This window comes from Atractosteus spatula, chromosome 23 (assembly GCF_055471065.1).
Source record: "Atractosteus spatula isolate fAtrSpa1 chromosome 23, fAtrSpa1.hap1, whole genome shotgun sequence".
Classification (NCBI taxonomy): Eukaryota; Metazoa; Chordata; class Actinopteri; order Semionotiformes; family Lepisosteidae; genus Atractosteus; species Atractosteus spatula.
Window position 1 is genome coordinate 9,752,869 of NC_142728.1, and position 21,303 is coordinate 9,774,171.

General features: G+C 34.9%; 1 protein-coding gene across 3 annotated transcripts in view; it reads left to right on the forward strand.

Moving 5' to 3' along the window:
* col5a1 (collagen type V alpha 1 chain) overlaps positions 1-21,303 on the forward strand; it is a 164,434-nt gene that overhangs the window by 34,872 nt on the left and 108,259 nt on the right. For all 3 annotated transcript variants that reach the window (XM_088940533.1, XM_088940535.1, XM_088940534.1), the window contains exons 3-4: positions 18,079-18,292; positions 19,216-19,378. In XM_088940533.1, the coding sequence (XP_088796659.1) occupies positions 18,079-18,292; positions 19,216-19,378 (377 nt within the window). The remainder of the gene's footprint in view (positions 1-18,078; positions 18,293-19,215; positions 19,379-21,303) is intronic.

Sequence of the window (21,303 nt, forward strand, 5' to 3'; positions counted from 1 at the left end):
TCAAGCTCAATTGAAACTGTGTGGTTACTGTTGATGGACTGCCCTTTTCAAGTCATTCCAAAGATTTTCGATGGGATTTAGGTCGGGGCTCTGACTAGGCCACTTAAGGACATTCACCTTCCTGTCCTTCAGCCACTGTACGGTTGCTTTGGGTCATTGTCATGTTGAAAGGTGAACCATCTTCCCATTTTCAACTTCCTGGCTGAGAGCTGCAGGTTTTTGTTCAAGAATGTGCTTGTATTAAGCACCATCCATCTTCCCTTCTATCCTGACAAGTGCCCCAATCCCAGCTGAAGAGAAACACCCCAGTTGCCATCGGCCTCTTGGTAGCCTCTCTGATCAGTCTCCTTCTTGCTCGGTCATCCAGTTGGGAGGGACGACCTGATCTAGACAAGGTCTGGATAGTGCCATACGCCTTCAAATTTTTAATAATGGTCTTGACTGTGCTTCATGGGATACTTAAAGCCTTTGAAATCATTTTATACCCATCTCCTGACTTGTGCCTTTCCACAAATTCATCTTAAGGTTCTTTTGAAAACACCTTTCTGCCCATGGTGTATTCTTTGCTTTTAAATGCACTTCCAAGCACTGGAATCCTCTAGAAACAGCTGCTTTTATTCTGAACTAATCAAAATCACCCTAATTGTTCACAGGTTGGAGCCAATTAGTTTGTTGTGTGATGTGTAAGGTGACTGCTTATACCTGAATAAGTTTACAAATGCAGTTGTAAGGAGGGTGTTCACTTATCCAAATAAGGTATTTTACTGTTGTGATATTAATTAATTTTCAGAATGTTTTAGAATTTTATTTTCACTTGGCTAATGTGAGTTACTGTCTGTAAATATGAATGGAACAAGCTGAATTTAATTTGTTTTTATTTTCAGAGTGTCATACAACAAAAGGTTGTAAGGCTTTCACACATTTTGAAAGGGGTGGTGACTTTCTATACCAACTGTAATTATTATGCATAACACCTGATACACTATACTGGGCAAAACACATACAGTACTATTTCCTAATTTATTAATGTCTTTATAAAAGGAAGGTGGATTAGGTTACCTCCTCATTTAGACATCAGAACATGTGGTATATTATAAATATATTACTGAAAATATACTGTATTAATGTGTCAATCTTCATGTAAAAGATTCCTCCATACTTTTAAATATATGCAATACAATTTCATTTTTGAAATACATCTTTTAGGTTAACAAAATCTGTGCATTCACATCTACAGAAATCTGTATATTAGAAAGAATGAGTCAACATTATTATAAAATATTAAAAAGTTATTTTTCAATCTGAAGAATTGCTTGAGCTGTACGTTATAAGCAAAGGTCATCATTGTCTAAAGAGCTTCAAAACACAAAACTAGTGTTAAATTCTGATGTGGGGCTAAAACCTGTGAGCTTCAAATATATTGTAATAAAGTCCTGCATTTAAAACCAGTGTCTTCTGTGTCTACTGGGATGAAAGATTGAAACCATCCAGACTTTCATGTCTTTCAGCTCTGTGTAATGAATTCTGGGCTGAATTCTGGCTTATTCATCAAATGGTCTTACAACTGTCATTGACTGACATAATTGCATCCACTAAATCACAACAGTTTATCATAATTTGGCAGCTTGGCAGAAAGTCTTGACGTAAGAAAGGTAGTCTGGTAGCTTACATTAAAAGTTAAGACATGGCAGAGAAAACAGGTGGGTGCTTGTTTTGGGATTCTAATAAAAACAACAACGATAATAACAGTGTCATATCAGAAAGTCACTTATTCCTGGTAAAGTTTGTGGTGGCATGAAACCCATCCGAAAGACATGGAATCAGGGTGTATTCAAATCTTTCACTCAGTACTTTCAGTGCAAGATTGAGTACACGTTTTGATTACCCGCTACACAGTATGCCTGTCCATTGAAAGGACATGTGCACTTACACACAGGGATGGTTTACAGACACAGATTAATCGAGAAATCCTATCTTTTGAATAGTAAATATAGTTGGACTATGCAAACCCCACACAGAAGGTAACCCTGTTTGTAATAAAACTCAGAACTCTGGAACTGTGAGACAGCAGTGCTAAACACCATGTTGCCTAACAACAACATAAATATAATACAGTATTTCATGCTGAAAAGAGAAGAAAAGAAACACAATATTTCGGCTGTGGAGCCTTTATCTGGTGTCAAACAACACTCCCGAAGAAGGCTCCACAGCTTAAAAGATGTTTCTTCTCTTTTCAACATAGAATATATCTTTACTTGTTCTTTTGCAGCCTACACATGCTGATGCAGCTACCCACTTAAATATAATGTTGTTATTGAACAGGAGTTCAGGTGGAGTTCAAATTCTTAACTTGCATTTCTACAGTACCTCCCTACAAATTAAGCTACCTGGCTGCTGTTGGTACTGCACACCTTTTCTAGCCCCCTCTCTCTACTCCAACATCACTGTTGCTGCATTTTCTCCCTGGCTCATCCCTCATAAGTGAAGAAGACTGTGATAGTGCTTATTTTCAACCAGCACTGACATTTCCTCAGCCAGGCAAGTTAAAGCCAATGCATTAAGCACATTATTCCTCTATATTATTTGTCTCATTTCCTCATTATTTGAATTTGTCTCAACAACTGAACAATATGTTGGTGCCTAATTTGCAATAGCATTTCTCAACCACATCAATACCCAAAAACTCAGTTCCTGTTTTAAAAAGATACCTCCTAACCAGTATGTCACTTCTTTTTGATATGATATTTTGATATGTCGGTCCTCTTCTTAGCACATATGCATTAAACAACAGCCATGTTCATGTTCATTAAAAAGAATTATTATTCAAAAATGTTTGTGGCTGACTGATTCACCCCTTTTGAATTTAAAGCAAACATATTTATTCTAAATTAAGACTGAAGAGTTATTAGGAATAGAAGCAGCACAAAGTCCAGGATCCTCCCCATCTCTCATCTGACGTTGGCTGCTTTATGTTCACAGCAAAAGGGTTTCAGTGCTCACAGCTTTTTTCTTTCTCCTCTAGGATCACTCAGTACATGCTTCCTGTAATTTATTAATCATCTAACATTGTAATTATGAATGCATCTGCAGGATAATCCTGTGTTCAGTGCATATGCTTTCTTAACTGTGTCTATGCATACCTTGTACTGTTTTCTACACTTACAGCTAAAGGGAGTTTGTTTAAATCAAGTCTTTTTCATAATGATATCAAAACACTTCCTTGGAAACAAAAAGCTGGACTTCCTGCATTTCCTGTTCAAATATTGCAGTCAACCCCCGTAGTAAAATATTAAAAACTACATTTATATATAGTTACATTAGAGCACGTCATTTTATTGCAAATACCCTGCTGTGAAAATAAAAAAATCAGTTTTAAAGTCAGATCTGTTGATCTTTATCTAATGTAAGATTTATTAGATCTACAGTAAGCTTAATCAGTAAGGATGTAATAACCCAACAATATTAAAAAATCACATTACTTTAATAATACAGGTTCAATGTAATGAAACTCAGTGATTGCCATTTAGAATCCTGGGAATGTATCCTTTTCTTTAAACTTTATGATGATATGGATAATAGGAGTTCATTAATATGTATTAATATGTTATATATGTTAATAATGCTGAAATGCAGATGCTTCGTTTGCTTCGTTTACATACCCTGTCATCTCTATTTAAGTGCTCAGTGCACGACATGTGAGAGAACCACAATTTCCATGTAAGACTCTGTTACTGTACATTTTTTGTTAAATTGAGCAAAGTAAAGTGTCCATCTGCGAACAATTATTCACTTCTCTTGTGTAAAGGAGTTTTTGCTTAGATGTGTTTCTCATGTACTATTTCATATTTAAGATTTTAACAATCTTTTTTGATTGATCTGTTTTGATTAAAATATTCAGACTTTTTTTTGCAAGCCTCACACATTTTAAATGTAACTTAAAAGACTGCACGGCCCTTTTTTAATACAGCTGCTTCAAGTAAATTGCCATTTTTTGTTGATAGTTTCCTGTAAACAGAAGAGACCTGTTTATTCAGAACAGACAGTTTGTTTTGCACATGTATTCCTTATCAGGAAGAGGATGTATATTAACTAACACATGTATTATGTGTGTATTATTGTATACACTGTAATCTTAGTGTCTAAGATTAATTGGTGCTCTAGAAAGTGCAAAGGTAAACAGTTTTAAAATATAAATAGTAAAACTTTCTTCAAGAATGATGTTGATTTAAAGAAGTACTTACTCTTTTTATTTATTACAGTTAAGCTGTGGGACTGCTAGGGGTGTGGTCATAGCAAGGGGTTGTGGTTAAGGAGCACCTCCTTTTTTTGCTATTGAGAACTAATTGGCTATTATTGTTTTTTCTTTAAAAAAGTTTCTGCTGAGCTTTTTTCAACCAGTGGCAGCTGAAGTGTAAAATGCAGCAACCCAAACTTGGCTCCTGTCTTTGTTCAGAACTGGCCAGTAAGGTTCATTCTAGGACAAGGCCACGGTTTGGTTTCCCTTTCGGAAGCCTTCCCATTATGCATTTCAGTGCTTGCCACACTCCTATAAGAGCACTTCAAAGACATTTTCACTGCATAGCAGACCTCTCAAATTGCTTTGCTTTTAGAATTATTATATAATTCTGCTCAATTTGTTTTCATTTGTACCTCAATTCACACATTTATCCTGGTAATCAGTTAAATAATTAAGGTAATTATTTAAACAAGGCAGGAAGATCCTTAAAACAAAAGGTATACAGGTACAGTATCTCTTTGGATAAAACAAGAGACAAATGTAAAACCCTGCATATGTGCTAAAAACTACAGTATAAATACTGTACACATAATTCAGAATTTTCCATTAAATATATTTGTGGTTTGGCGAGCAAAGTATAGATGTTGGAAAAAGAGCACAAAACTGTATTATATCCAAACCTACTCTAGCAACTTGGAGTTGGTATGCCACTCTAGAAAGAGGTAACTTTTCCAGTGTGTATGGTTAAGGGTGATAATTTGCAAATGTTAATATAAGTTGCTCTTTTATCCCTGTGACACAAAATATAAGTACAGTAACTCATTCCGTCTATGTTTGTTACAGTGATATACATTAACTCTCTGGAGCTTGAAAGCTGTTGTAAACTCACTGGGATATATGACAGATTTGCTCTCCTGCCCGTGTCCTATGAGGTGTCAGGATAGCTGGGAGAACCTTGTCCAGTTTTGGACAGGGATAAACTGCACATGTGAACTGTAGATATCCCTTTATGACTCTAACTTTAGTTTTTCTGCTTCAAGTACTCATTCCTAGCATGAACATGTTTCTTTGCAGGAACACAAATCATACCAGACATTGAAGGAATAGCTAAAGGGCCAAAGGAGCAGAGAGAGTTATACAAATTGATTGGGCACATTCTTTTGATTTGCTCTGCATTTAACCTGGATCACTTGTTTGGTTTTGAGATTAATGGATTGAAAGCAATAAAAAATTGTTTTGTGACTTGTAAATGGCTCCATAAACTGAGTTATTTTAGCATAGCATCTTAAGAAGAAACACGCAAGCTGATTGTTGCCTTTTGCATGATTTGATTAACACTATGCCTACCAAGCACATTAGCTTTGCCAATAGTTTATGTCATAGAACCATAGTGGGACTTTTGCAGTATGCAGCATTTGGCCTGAGATATTTCTTTAGAGAAAAATTAATCTTTTCCAGAAGGCAGTGAGATCATTTATTGTAGCTTATTATTATATTCTTTTTTTTGTTACTCTGTACTTTTCAGTCCAGGTTCCTGTTCCTTATTATTTTGTGACAGTCGTTTTCTTCCTACTGCTGATGAAGGAAAGGGCCATTTCCCTGGTAGCCCAACTCAGTATATCCTAAAATGGAGAGCTTTGTACTTAGTTCATGAAAACTGTTTATTAAAACCTTTTAGGTTACTGCTCTCAGCTCTATAGTTTTTTTTTCATTAATATTTTTTACTAGTACAGTTCGAAGAAAATCCATTTGGATTTATTTGTAATGGTTCCATATCAATATGTTTCATAACCTTTTAAATTGCTGAGGCAACTACTTATAAACTAAAGGTTGAAAGACATTTGACTATTTTGATGTTATTTGGAAAAGTTGAGTCATGTAAAATGCTGAGAAATTATAGGAATGCAATAGCTGTGGTTTGCTATTACTCTTTAACTTTTAGAAATTTCAGACAGTATGGAAATGTATTTACTTGCCGCAAAAGCCATTTTTCTCTTACAGATACCTATAAATTATCTATGTTGTGTGACAATGTTAAGGAAAAAAACATTGTAACCTCTGAAATGGATAAGCTTGATTTTGCTGAGCACAAATTGTAGACTAAATGGAATAATTTTTAAGTATTTATATGGAATCACATTAATTGTAACTTATTATATGTTATGATTTATATCTAAGCCTATTTAGAAATAAAACAAAGAATACGTTTTAAAAATATTTATTAATGTCATTTGTGTAGATTAAGGAGAACACATCAACACTCAATCACATTACAGTTTTACACTGTATAATATGGCAATATTTTTTATATTTTATACATGATTAATGTTACACGTAATTCACATAAAATAAATTTTATATTGCAGCCGAAAGGCTGTACTCAGTATTCAACTGAGAGATTTAGATCATTACAACATATCTGGCTTACTGTGTAAAACTTCATTTCAGCTATTTGGTCCAGCTTCATCCAAAGAAAACTCCTTTCCATCATGGAAACAGCTACTGTAGAAAAGATATTCACAGGAACTTTGCAGGTGTTACATGAAATCTGTGAAAGGAAAATGGCAGTTTAAATTGCCTGTTGTCAAATATTATGATTATACACTGCAAGCCAGTGAGACAAAATGCAATTAGGGAAGAGTAATTGGGAAAATAATGAACTTGTTTAAGAATGGTGAAGTGGGGTTAAAGCAAAGTCATAATGTGATAGCACACCTGTAAAGAATAATTTCGAAAGGTGAGTGTTATTTCCTTAATGCACAGTGTAGCTGGCTTTCATATCAATCATGCTCTGTAATAAGTAAGAACCAAAGAAGACAGAACATAAAAAACTTACTTCACGATAAAACTCTTTTCCTTATAATCTCCACAAAATAAAAGAGTCTACAGTGTTTAATTAGAGAATGCAGCTCCAAAGCAAGCTTGTCATCATGGCAATACACTTTCCCACAAGTGTTATGTACATACAGTATTCATATAAATTTAGCCAAAAAGTCTTATTTTTAAACTGTTGTTGGTTTCTGTCCTGTGTCAAATCCACAAGCCACCACAAATTTGCTGAGCTGTTTCTTTATCAACTTAAAGAGACCCAAAGAGATAACAGTGTACTTGTTAAGAATGCATTCTCTTGCTCTTCAACACCCCCACCCTCCTCCTAATCTTTGCATGGTCAGCAGATATCAACCTCTTTGCATGTGGCTTTGCATGTGTAAATATCTTGCAGAGGGATTAAGTATATGATGCAGGCTTTCATGGTTTTGCTTTGGCTCAATACTGTTGTGTGCAGGCCAGAAGGTGTCACTGCCAAATGCTGGTGATGCCAAGGTTGTAAAAACATATGGAAAAGGAAAAGCTGAGGCACTAAGTTCAACATACAGAAACGTTTTTCAAATATTAGCTGGGTTTTCCTGGGGTTTGAAAAAGGCTGCAGCAACTGGGTGGTCCTTTTCTACTGAAATTCATGGTAGCAGAACACTGCTCTGATGGATAGTAAAAGATGAGGAAGAGTCTCTGTGCAGGAATAGAAAATAAAAGCAAATGGCTTTTTTAAATCTGAGTGCTTGAAAAAATGTAATTCTGCCCCTCTGTTACGTTCCACATCCCTCCTCTAGAGGGCGCTCATAACCCTTTCTGTTATGATTAGTTTCTGATTATTTCCTGGTGCGTCTTGTCTGGTATTTGGTTAAAAGCCTAGCGTCTCTGCAGTTCTGGGCTCAGTATTGGAAGATGGACGCCACAAGGCTTGCCTATTCCTCGGGCTCGCGGGTAGCCCAAAGGCAGGCCTTATTCCCCGGCGTCCTGACCTTCTGGGTCTGGAATTCATAGGGTCTTTAATAATTCACTCCATGGGAGTCAGAACCGGCTCTTGTGACACCCTCCTGTCTTCGCCCATCCTAAAATTTAAACAACCCACATTTCTTTAATTTTTAAAACAATAAATTTGTTAGGACAAAAACTGCAGGCATTCCACATTCACCTAACTCTATTTGTCTTGCTTCCAGTCTACACTTCGTCTTCTGATCTTTCCATGTACAGTAACTGATATACCCTTTTTTATAAATCTCAGTCTTTATTGTAAAAACTTACTAGAAAGGGCATTGATTTGTTTACTTGCAAGAACATCTAAAATCTAAACTGAGTAGCAGAAGGATCCTTATACCAGAGAAATTCTATATTCTAAAATTAAAACATTAGACTGGACCCAGAGCAATAATTTGTTCTAAAATTCTTTTTTTCAAACAGAATACCTTGTGTTTTCTGTTGACCCCCGTTAGAAAAAAAAAAGAAATAGTGGTAAGCAGAAAACATTTCTGTAATGCTCAGGATTAATGAGGAATAGTGTGAAACCAGAGCCCACTGGCTCAGTAAACCCTTGGTAATTCAAGCTTAGGCAAAGCAGTGTTCAATATTGGTTACTCCTCGGCCCAAAGGTCATTAATATAGATTTGATGAGAAGAACAACACCAATAGTGGGTCTCAGAAGAAGATTTTGAATGGAAGAAAACCAAGTTATGGGATCTGCTGGTCTCTAAAAACAAAATGGTGCTTCCATTGCTTTTTTCGGAAAACAAACAAACCAAATTAAGAAAAAAATATGGTGAATAATAACAATGAGAGATTAGCACACTTAACCATTGTTATTGTACCAGAGAGAAAAAAAATGTTTTTTAGTAGTAGTGTCAGAGACAAACTTTTGGAAAAGCTCTGTGTGCTGAAGAGATTTTATAAATTCTCCCTCAAGTCCAAACATTTGTTTTTTAATGGTTGTCATTTTGATCTCTTTTTATCTCATTTGATCTCAAGCATCAGTGAAGGGGTTAAAAATGGCTGTTTTTTCCTCAAAGCATTTCAGAAAAGTATATCAACCAAACACATGAACAAGAGAGCATAATGCAGTTATTACTTATCAACAGTTAATACCTAAAAAATCTTCCATTTCAAAACATTCAGAGACACGGTACAGTATGTACAGAATGAAAGATAGTAATGATATTTGCTTAATAAAGTTTAAGCTGAATTCATTTCAAGATGGAATATACTGTAATTGTTTCCAACAATAGAATATACAATTAATTTGTTATATCATTTTACTATATTCTGATGTGAGGTAGTTTTAAAAAATAATTTTGTATTTTAGTTCTGGCTTCTTCTTCTTCATTTGCATTTTCTTCTCTCTTTGAGATTCAAATGTAGGTAAAATATATTGACCAAGGAAAATGAATATGTGTAATTTGTGTTAAGTACATAAAAACTGGCAGATGTTCTTTTGAAATATTTTATGTTATTTAACACAACAGCTCTTATGATGTCTCAAAATACATGTTTTCATGATTCATGCAAAAAGTATTAAATGTTCAAGTACTGTACAGAATATGGAATCTTTCTGACAAAATTATAAGATGATGTGGTACTTTTGCCTCTACATTGTGATATTACCACAGGTGATATTATCTCTCAAAATCTAAAACATGGTTTGAAGACTGAAATTTCTTTTGACTTTCATGTTCTTAAACAGCTCTCATTGAAAAGCAAGTGGTTATGAATAACTGACCCCCTGCTTTTGTAGCTTTTGATTGAGAATAGAACAGACAAGGCAGTTTGTGGAATTTTGCTTTAGCCCATTCATAGGTAGGTCTGTCTAAATTAATAAGGCTTTATTTGAATGTGAGGAATGTACCAAATCACTAAGCCGTGTTTTCTTATTTATCTAGATGTTGTCACATTTACTAAAAAAATGTTACACATTTCAGGGCTTATAAAGCCTGCTTTGGTGAAATTTACTGTCTCATGACTGTAATTACAGGTATGTCTTGCTTTTGTCTGCTAAGCTTTAAAATGCTAATTGAGGCAGTTCCTTAAATGCATTTCTACTCTTTGTTTAACATTCACAGTTCCTTTATGATAGTGGTACTTTGCTGTATTTGGTTGCCTTACCATGTTGAAGAAAGCCACACATTGTGCTGTAGCTTAAGTTCTATAGTTTTTAGCTCACACAATATCAGCAGATTTCCCATAGTTGACATCTGTAGCTCTTATTATCCATGAGAATAATATAAATGCAAATGTGTCATGAATACATTTCTCATGTGAATCTTGGATGGTAAAAGTAATTCTAAATAATTCTAAGAAATACTTCGTAGTGCTGCAAAGATGAACATTACACAAGCATTTAGTTTGAAATGCATGAGATTATATATTTAAAAGACATTCATATTCATTCTACACCTAATCTGAAATACAGTTCCAAACTCCAAAATTTATATAAATACAGTTTCAAAACCCATCTTAGTACCATGTGCATCATTTAATTTGTGGTTTTACTATAAAAATAGCAAAAAAGACAAACTTTTGCGAATTCCTGCACAAAACACTTTAAATCATAAACAGATTATTAGTGCAATGTCAAGAATTAGGTAGCAACTAACCCTAGCTAATGATTAATTGAATAACTGTTAATATATTTGCCATTTATACTTTATTAATGACTACTTCACTGTTAGCTATGTTTATGTGTGTATAAAGTATGATTTGTACCCCCTTAAATAAAACATAATGGACAATATATTAGGAGGCTAAATAATTTTATCAATACAGATGTTTGCTTCAGCAACACTAAAGTTTGCAATGCTTTTAAGGACATTTGCCTTTAACATAATGAGAAGCAGTGAAACCTGATTTAATCAAATGTTTTTTTAGGTTCAAAGACCTCATATATTCTCTTGACATTATAGTTAAACAAATCTCACTTGATATTTTCCTTTTTTTCTGGCTGAGAATCCAGCTTTCCTCTGTAGTTGCTGAGAGTTTTATGACGCATATCAAAGATTTAATCCAGTTTGCCTTAGTAGTAATGATCTCTCAATGACTTTTGTGAATCATTGTGAATTATGACCCAAATGCATGTGAATTTTGTATCCAAAACAACCCTTATTGATTTTGTTGTTTTGCAGTAACATTTATCCAAAAATTATTTTTATTTAAACACACATTTATATGTGTGGTTAAAATGATGCTTTCATGACTTGGGATGAGAAATGACTTGCAAATGCCATCTTTTTCATATGCCCTTTAGGATAGCTTCTCTGATCATAGCACTCAGCACACAAGCAAATAAATGCATTGGGTAATTGCAGTCATTGGAACCTTTAAATCAGAGCTAGTAATCTATAATTGCCATTACATTAAAGTTAATAAACTGCTCAAAATTGCCTGGCATAACCTAACCTTTGACAGCACTTTGCTGATATGAACTTTATTTTGTAAAACATTTTTGTAACTTGTGGTCAGTTAATTTGCACAGGAGGATCACTGCCAGTAGAAGAAAGTAATGGACAATAATGTTTTTTTTACCTTTAGAATCATGGATGAGACCTGACAGGAACAGTGTCTGCCATTAAAAAAAAGCTGTCCTTTTATTTGGTTTTTCTCAAGCATGTGAGCTATTTGGAATTTTTGCGCTTCCCATTAATCCCCTTCCGGTGTCTTCTGTGCTTTATTGCTTCTGTTTAAAGACTCCAATATGGCTGCCAAGAGTCCCCCTATGAACAGAAATAAAAGGTCACTACAGTGTGGGAGAGGAAGAATCAAGAGACAAATCGAATCAGCCTACATCTTGTGAAGCAAACTGGAATAATCTCTCTCCTAATTAGCCTCATGGTTTAACTATAGGCTTAGTCACAGTTTTGAGTACGGTGTTAATGAAGGTATAATAGACATTTATCCATTTATCATCCATCCAGGCTCTATAAATGTTAAAAAGCATCTACAGTCTATATAGTCAGTAGTAGCGTACAGTATGTGAAAAAACAGGTTACTTTTTGGTAAGTTTTATAATGTAAGTAATGTACTGTAAATTGTTTGCTTTTCTTTGATTTTTACATAGTGTAATATTCATTTAACTGTGTGATTTAAGGAAATTTATTTTTTTTCTCACCAGATTACTGGTCCACAGTGCACAGTATACACAGTTTGTGATTAAACATATTTTTAAAATTATTTTGAAGATTACATTGGAGAATGTTATAAAACTACATTTCTACTTTACCACTACTATGCCTCAAATAGAAAATTAGATCTGAAATAAATACACTAACACAATGTATAGCATCACTGTCAATTGTTTCAGGATTCTCCTGAATATGCAATGAGAATTGTTTCAGCTCTTGGCTTCTCTTGAATACTGTGCTGTCCCGCCAAGGAATTCCAGTGTTTGGATGCCATACACTGGAATCCACATGCTGGCAGTGGCAGTTGTTTTTGAAATTCTTGCAGCAATTGTACAGTATATGCTTTCCGGATCTTGAAAATAATTTTTAATTTCACACAAGCCTGCATACTATTTAATTCAGATACTTTACAGTAACTTAAAGGGGATCTGCAATGCTATTTTTTATATTTTGTGGTTAGAAAGAATCAGCATTGATGAGTGCATTTCAAACCACAATAAAAGTAAAACGTACACCTCCAATTTACCTAAAAAAATAGACTACATTTCCAGGTATGAGCAGCGCCATTCTCTGTGAAAACTTCTGGTGACATGAAGTGGCCCTATTACACTGTAAACAAGCAGGTTTGTGAATACATCTCTTTTAATCCAATACTGCTTTTGACAGTCTTGCTGAGAAATACTAATTACTTGTAACTCTGCATGCAGATTTACTGGAAAATGTCTGCAGTGAAATGTCTGCAGCACAACCTGTACTTATTAATTCGTACAGCACATTACAATGACTATTCAGCAGGAAGGGCTGCTTCACATGGGAACTCTCTCACCCGTGGTGAGACCACAGGTATGCAGCAAAATGGCGACTTACGGTACTTTCAGAAAGTTCACAGTTTTATGCTTAATTTGAACTTTGTAAAAAATGTTTATACCATCAATGAAATTGATTATTCCCGAGATTTAATAACCAGTATGAGAAATTGGGACTGCAGTTCCCATTTAATTTCTGGGGTAGAAATACACAGTTGCTTGAGTAGTCAAGACACTCCAGTAAACTAAGCACTAATTCAGGGTTTTTTTTCCATCACATTCACAAAATTCAGGAACCATTTATGTGGACTACTTTCAGAAATTACCCGAAATCACAAGCTTACTGAAGAGTGTTTCCAACATCAACTATTTCATCAGCCATTACAGCTATGAGCCTGGATTCTTTATCTGCTTTTATAACATCTTACACAACCTACAGTAAGTCACTGTAGATACAGTGCAATTCACATCAAATTGTTTTGAATCTTCTTAGGAGTGCCTAGGGATACTGTGGCTGATGACAAGTGAATTTTGTCATAGTCAGATATTCGATAAAGTCACTCAGCATAATTCTCTCTATTTGATGTGTGTGGTTTCATCACACCTAGTTCTTGCTTGCCAAGGTAAACGTCAGAATCAAAGCTTTGTGAACTTTTCTTACTTGCTCTTTGTGATGTATTGTGTCTATCTACAGTATATCTGTTCTTCTAGTGGAGTATCAGTCCACTTTGTCCAATTTCTTTTTAGAGTCATGATAGCTCATAAGTGACATAAGGAGCTTTCATGTTTGGACTGTTCTGTATCACTTTCTCTGTACTGAGCAAAACAAAGTTCCCACAGTGCTGTTGTTTAAAGTTGTAAAGGTAAAGTTGTACCTGTAAGCCACCTGTATACTTTCAGAATTTGAAACCTGCAAGTGCCAGAACTTCAGGTCTTGAGAATGGATTTGTCATCAAAATCAAATACTGTATGTTGTCTCTATTATAAATAGTTTTAAATATCAATCAAACTTAAATACTTTGAGTATTTAGCTGAATTTGAAACCTGAAAGTGCCAGAACTTCAGGTCTTGAGAATGGATTTGTCATCAAAATCAAATACTGTATGTTGTCTCTATTATAAATAGTTTTAAATATCAATCAAACTTAAATACTTTGAGTATATATTCTTATCCCTATTAACATCAACTATTCTTATGCTTATAACCAGTGAAATGTATATGTTTGGCAGTTGCTCGCTAATGATTGGGTATCTGTCAAATATTTGACTTTAGCTGAGGTAGAAAATACCTTGGGATCCTGCCTCTGCTAAAGCCCACAATACAACTATATTAGTCTACACATAGTGGTCCAAGGCATGGATGTACTTATCATTTTTGATGCATGATGCACAAGAAGCAGAACCTGAATCTCAAAACCCAAACAACTGGTGTATTGTATCATTACTGCTGGGAAAATCTAGGTTAGTCAGAAAACCTTAGACTGTTATAAATATTGTACAAATATTTAGCAATAAACCCAGATAGTTGCTTTGGATAAAGAAATTAAATAAATAATAATAAAATAATATGTTCTACATTATTATTTAAACAACTTAAGTTTTAAGTTAACGCTTAAGTTGTCTTAAATGTTACCATGAATTTCTTTAAGTAAATTTGAGATATTGTAAAATATATCTTAGTGAACTAAAAGCTAATTAAAAAGTTCTTTTTGGATAATATTTTACATGTTACCTAACTGAAAACAAAAACAAAATCAGACTTGCTTCACTTAAACGTGAAGCACATACCAATTTTCTCAAGTGACTTTATGCTGCCAAATACCTACAGGATACAATTATTTAATCATTTTAATATCTTTGCAGAAAAGGACTGACAACATTGATTCCAAAGTGATTGAAAGAGCTGAATGATAATTGTGTTCATTTTTCAGGAAAATGGCCATATACCCTTTCTTTTTCAAAATGCCAGCTTTTAAAGCTGGATAAATTATTTAAACATTTGCTGCAAGGTTAATACACAGGACTTGAGGTGTAGCAATAAGTGCTGCTGCCTCACAACTCTTGGGTCCTGGGTTTGATTCATGGCCAGAGCACCAGAGGTAGCAGATTCTCCTGTGCTCGCCTGGTTATTCACTGCATGCTTCAGGTTCATCTGTGTCTCTAAACTGTCCCTGTGTGCATGTGTGTGTGCCCTGTTATGACTGACCTCCTGTCTAGGGTGCAGTCCCACTTGCTTTCCCTGTTTTTCTGGGATATATTTCCCAGACCTTATCAGGAATAAGCAGCTTTATGATAACAGATGGATGGATCTATACACATTTGCTTATAAACAGATATTGACTTAGCTGAATAGGTTTTGGTTTTTATGCATAGTCTGGTCACACAGTCACTTGAAACATAAAGTTCCAGTTAAATGGGCTCCGTTTGCAATGTTGCTGAAAGGTGTTTGTTGAGAGGGTAGTTAAATATGTAATAATTGATGTGTTGACGGAATTTGTTGTTCTGGGACAGACGAGCCTTTGGAAACATTTGTGTGACACAGTATTTGGCTCCAGATATTCAGAACATGCAGGGTGAATCATTGGTTTTACATTGTTTAATCTGTTTGAATTCTTACAGTACATACTACTGTCTGCTGAACAACACATCAACTTACTGTACTGTAGGCAGCATAGTATGTTTTCAATCAACTACAGATCTAAGAATGGTCTTACAGCTTCCTTCACACGTGAAGCCTATATTTCCATTTGCAATGATACTATGGATCTATGGAAACTCTCCCATTTTAAAAATAGTCAATTGATTATGGGTGAGATACTCAGAAAGAATAAACATAAAAATATCCACACATCCTATACATGTCGAAATCTTTAAATTTGGAATTTGCTCAGTTTTTAGCATTATTTTTTTGGCTTAAAGGTTAACTCCCTTGATACTGCAAAGTATCAGATAATTACAATATTAATATCAATTTTCAAAAAAATAATATTGTTTTAATTTAATGTGTGGGGTTATATAAAATAAAGGAATACAGTACTGTATTTACAGCTTAATTCTCTCTGTAAATTAATTGAAAAACATTGTTTTTTTCATAAACAGAAATCTCTCTAAGAAATCTTCAAGAAAGGTAGATCCATTCATTGTAGAAAAGGTTATAAAAAGTTACTTAAGGTATACGGTTTGAGATTAATTTGTTGATTATGCAATTATGATCCTTTGAAGTCATCTGTTATTTCAGACATCAATTGCAGTAGCTTTGAAGCCAGACCAAATGCCATTATAATTGGCATGCTTGTTGATCCAAACTGGATATTGGTTCCAAGTCATCTGTTCAAAGTAAAATTAACTTAATCTTTTCACATTTTGCTTGTAAAATGTAGCTGTAAAAGACAGTCATTTGAATCATGAGGTTTTGTATAATAATCCAGATCCCGCCCTCCTTCCCCTGTCCTTTCTGTTTCCTTAAATACTGGGTAAAATGTGCTGCACAAGTTCATAAAATTGATTACCTCTGACATAAGATCCCATTGCTGGATCCTAACTTCCCCAAAAAGTTGGCTAAGATGTTCTGGAAGTCTGTAGTCACTTAAGTATTTTAAACGACTCAGCATTCCTTAGTCTTTCCCCTCAGGGGCTCACAAAACAGCCTTTATTTTATGTGCCTTTTTTTCCAGTCTGGTTGGAATATTCTTAAGTATTCACTGTGAACCTTGATGGGTTCTGGAGCCAAGGGGTTGTGAATGATTAGGAATAGGTCAGAGGTTAATTTGACACAAAAGGATTCTGTGAACGGTCAAAGGTCTAAAGAACAATGGGGATCTTTGGTGTTATTAGCTTTCTTCTGTTCTACTTGTGCTATTGCTTCTAAGGCTGGCAGGATTACAGTAGGTGGATTTCTTTACTTTTTCCATAGGCTAAAAAGTAATATTTTAGCATTAACATGTAATAATTAAAAAGTAATATTTGTTGTTATTCTACCAAAACCATAATACTCCTCCATACATACATATATACCTGTATTTCTCCTACTTGACATCTGGCAGCTCCTTTCTCTGTTAATAGATTGTGCTTAGGTTCAAATGCTATAGAAAAGATGAAAAAATTAATTGGGACATTCTTTTACGAAGTTTTTCATTTTGAAATGGTAGCAACAGTTTCCCATGGTTTGATCTGTGAGAGATATGTAACAGTTTCCCCGAAATTCACATATTAATACAGTACATGTACACAAGAGGCCTTGTTCAGTTTCAAAATGTCACACCCTTAACCAGCTGTCTGTATAAATGCATGTTGTACAAAGAGACATCAGATCCAATAAATGGACGTTAATGCAAAATTGTCTAGTGTAAGGCCCTGTAACGACAACAGTAACAGTAAATTAAAAAATGTACAACAAATGACACTGCAGTCACCTGTGTCTCTCTGTTCCAGATGTGGACAGTGTAATGAAGTACAGTAATAAGGTTATGCAGCAGGAACATGTACACGTTCCAAGAAAGAATTACAACCTTTTCTTCTTCGCGCTGTACCTGGGAAATGAATTAACTCTGCTGTGGTTTGGGAAAGAATTTCAAATTGAATTGGGACAGCATGTTTTCTACAAGTCTTTGTCTAAAAGGGACAGAATATAATTCTATTAAAGGGATTTAAGATCCCAGTCTATCTTTTTGGGTCTATCTGGAGAAACTAGTGAATACTTGTTACATGTCTTTGCTCAGTAAGTTTCCTAGCTTTTCAGAAAAGGAAAAAAAAAGTTGTCAAGACCTTTTCATAAATACTTGTTTTTACCTGTGTTGAAATCTTTTTAAAAATCCCATATCCTTGTATCTCAAAATTCAAGTTTTTTTCTCAAATGAAAATCCTAAAATTACATATTTGCACGATTAGTTTTATAAACACTTGCTTTGAGGTTTAGCACACAGTTTAGAGCACTGTTAAGGTTAAAGCTGCAGTGAGAAAATATTTTTTAAACCACTTACCTGTATGAAATGCCGTTGTAAATGTATTTAGGAAGTCGTTTACCCAAATTCTTCTTCAAACCAAAAGCTATATTACCAGGTGTACTATAATTCCACCAATTATTTCCCTAGCTGCAGAGTTCCCTGAAGATTTCTCCATTTTAACCACTGTGAGGCCAAAAAAAGGCAGCCAGTCCTTCCTCATATCCATCTACAATGAGCAGGGTATACAACAGATTGGTCTGGAGGTGGGTCGCTCTCCAGTGTTCCTGTATGAAGACCACACAGGCAAACCAGGACCAGAAGATTACCCACTCTTCAGGGGCATTAACCTGGCTGATGGCAAGTAAGTGTAACAAACCTGACCCAGGCTTCCCAGTGCAAGTCTCACTCTTTACCTGCTCGTGTTCTCTCTCTGCTCCTTTCCTTCTATGTTATCCGCTGTCAGCTGATAACCCTGAATGAAAACCAGAACCAGAAATGCAGAGATCATTGTATTCTCATGCTTCTGCTTTAGACATGCAGTTTGAAAAGACTATGATATTAGTTTAGGATCATAATCATGAGAACCACTATTGTCACAAAAAAATGATTTCCCTTCCTGTGATATAAAGGGTTGTGTTTCTGCCGCTTGTTGAGCTTTTCTTAAGCGCAAAACCATTTTTCAGCAATGGTACCAGGTTCCTAACATGACAACTTTTCCTCTCCTCTTTTAATTGAGGAAAAATCCATAAGCATTCTACTAACTGCCTATCTTGTAAAAACTTCATATGCATAACAATTGCATCTCTCTGGCCCTAAGGCTAGGATTTTGGGATAGCATTTTTAATAATAATATGATAGTCAATCAAATGGAAGTGTCCTGAAGGAACACTCTGTTCCACCATTTTCTTCTGTGCATACCGTACAAAGCTCTCACTGTCTGGTTTCAATCGCCATCTTTATGCAAAACCTCTGTGCAACACATGAACAGCCTTCATTCAGCCCACACAGGCAAAGATGAGAGGCTTAATTTCCTTTGTTTCAGACTCTGAATTTATTTATCTCTGAGATCACATACAGTATGTACAGTACATTATCTGAGCATCCGTTTCTAAAATTTCATTCTAGTAGATGTTTTTTTCACGTTCATCATCATTTAATAAAGTGTTTGCCCATGTTCTGATTTGTCTTTGTCTAATCAACTAACCACTTCCCTCAAAGCCTCATTTGAATCTGCTAAATTTGCAATTCTTAAAATCTGTACCCAAATTTTTTTCTTTCTTCCAGGTGGCACCGTGTGGCTATCAGTGTGCACAAGCAGACCATCACTATGATTTTGGACTGTAAAAAGAAGACAACAAAACATCTTGGGAGAAGTTCCAGCCCAATAATTGACACCAAAGGCATCGTTGTATTTGGAACTAGAATACTTGATGAAGAAGTCTTTGAGGTAGGCGTATCAGCTATCTATGCTCTAATGCTACTATTTTTAAAAACGTGCATCTGTGTAGTTTTAAAAGAAATAAAGGGCACATACTGTATATTATCCTTAAGCAATCTACCACTGTCGTACAATTATTATCATTGGGATAAAATTAACAAGACCTTTACTTTGTTTATTCTCAGAGACAGTATAATTAAACGTGTTCTATGTACTGTACACTATTTAATCTTAAAAAGTTTGAGGTCCTTATTTTCATGGATAATGCTTACCACCCCCCTCCCATCCACTTTCCCTGTGGTCTTGTCTGCCTCCACTTAAAATATATAACTACACAGGGTGTTCTGTAAACAAAAATATATAACCTAAGGACACAAAATGAGAAATAGTCCAAAATGAGAAATGAGATACTGCAGAGGGGTTTTAGCACAAAGCTCCTCAATTCCTGTCTGGGTCTTGCTCTCTAATAAAGAGGATGACATTACAACTGCAGGAATGATCAAATTATGGAAAAGTAAGAAGGTTGTGTTGAAGAAGAAAACTTTATTTATGCCTTGTCTTCATTGACTATAGTAAAGAAACTAGGGTGCCTGCTCTGTACTGTTTGATGCACATTTGCATATTTTAGCAATCTTATGTTAGTTAATACTTTACAATAATGCAAATATAACATAACAAAGAACACAATTTCAGACAGTAAATTAAGACTCAATGTACTACTTCTTTTTCCATTTTTTTGTGTAAAATACTGTTCTTATAATGTTGGCATTTTTTTGGATTAACAATAACAGGGCTGGAGACAGAAAAAACATATTTCTATTCCTATTATTTTAAATGCATTAACTGAAAATCAGCATTGGGGTGATTTACAGTATGAAAATCCCTACAAACTGACATTAAATAGTCCTAAAAATAATTAAAATGGCATAAATTCAGGTGTTTTTACAAGAACAGGTTAAGGCAAAGTATTAGATACTGTACACGTTGTGCATGGTGCTATAGCTAAGAGAAATGGTATGGAGCAGATGCTGCCACGTTTATATTTCCATTACAGCTAAGGACTGCTTTAAAAAAAAAACTGAGTGTATAGATGATTGAAGTCATTTTTATTTTGAAAAAAAAAGCTTAGTCTTACTGCACAGACCTAAGGTAATAAGTAGAATAACTGGCACTGAACACTATATACACGTGGCTGTTTCCAGGGGAGATAAGTTGGAATTGATGACAGGCTGTCAAACTGCGTTTTCTCAGACAAAAAAAGTTCAACAAGTCCCCTAGAGTGAAATACATTCTTCTCTCATGTATAGCTCCATTCTGGAAAGCCAAGTAATTATGAGCTTATCTCAGTGCAATATCCCATCACATTCATTAAAAGACTAGGAAATGGGCATTTTGCTTGTCAAAATGTTATGCTAAAGTGGATTTAAAGGGGATCTGGCCTTAATTATCGCCCCCCAAAATTTCTAGCACTACACTAAGATGCCTTAGCGGTGGCAGGTTAATAGTTCATCTCAAGGGTGGGGCACACAGAGCCTTGTGGCATGTACAGTTGGACTTGTGAGATGCCAGTTTATCTTAAGGTAAATGAAAGTAGAATCATATATGGAAAACAATATTCCAGATGAATTAAAAGGCTTGTTTATTAACTAAATACACGTGTAGTGATAATATTGTATTGATTTCCATTTGAACATAACCGTGTGATCTTTAATGATGTCACAGCAGAGCAAATAATAAAAATACATTAGTAAATGTGCTTTGCTAGGGCAATTTTTTTTCCTTTCAATGTTAATGGCTTACAAATACATTAACTACTTCAACATCCGGTACCGCCGATTCACAGGCAGGCCAGTTTCAGCTTTATCCCCTGTCCAGTTTTCTGGGATAATTTATGGCATAGGTCTTCCTGTCGCTGTGTGGGCTTTATGTGGTTT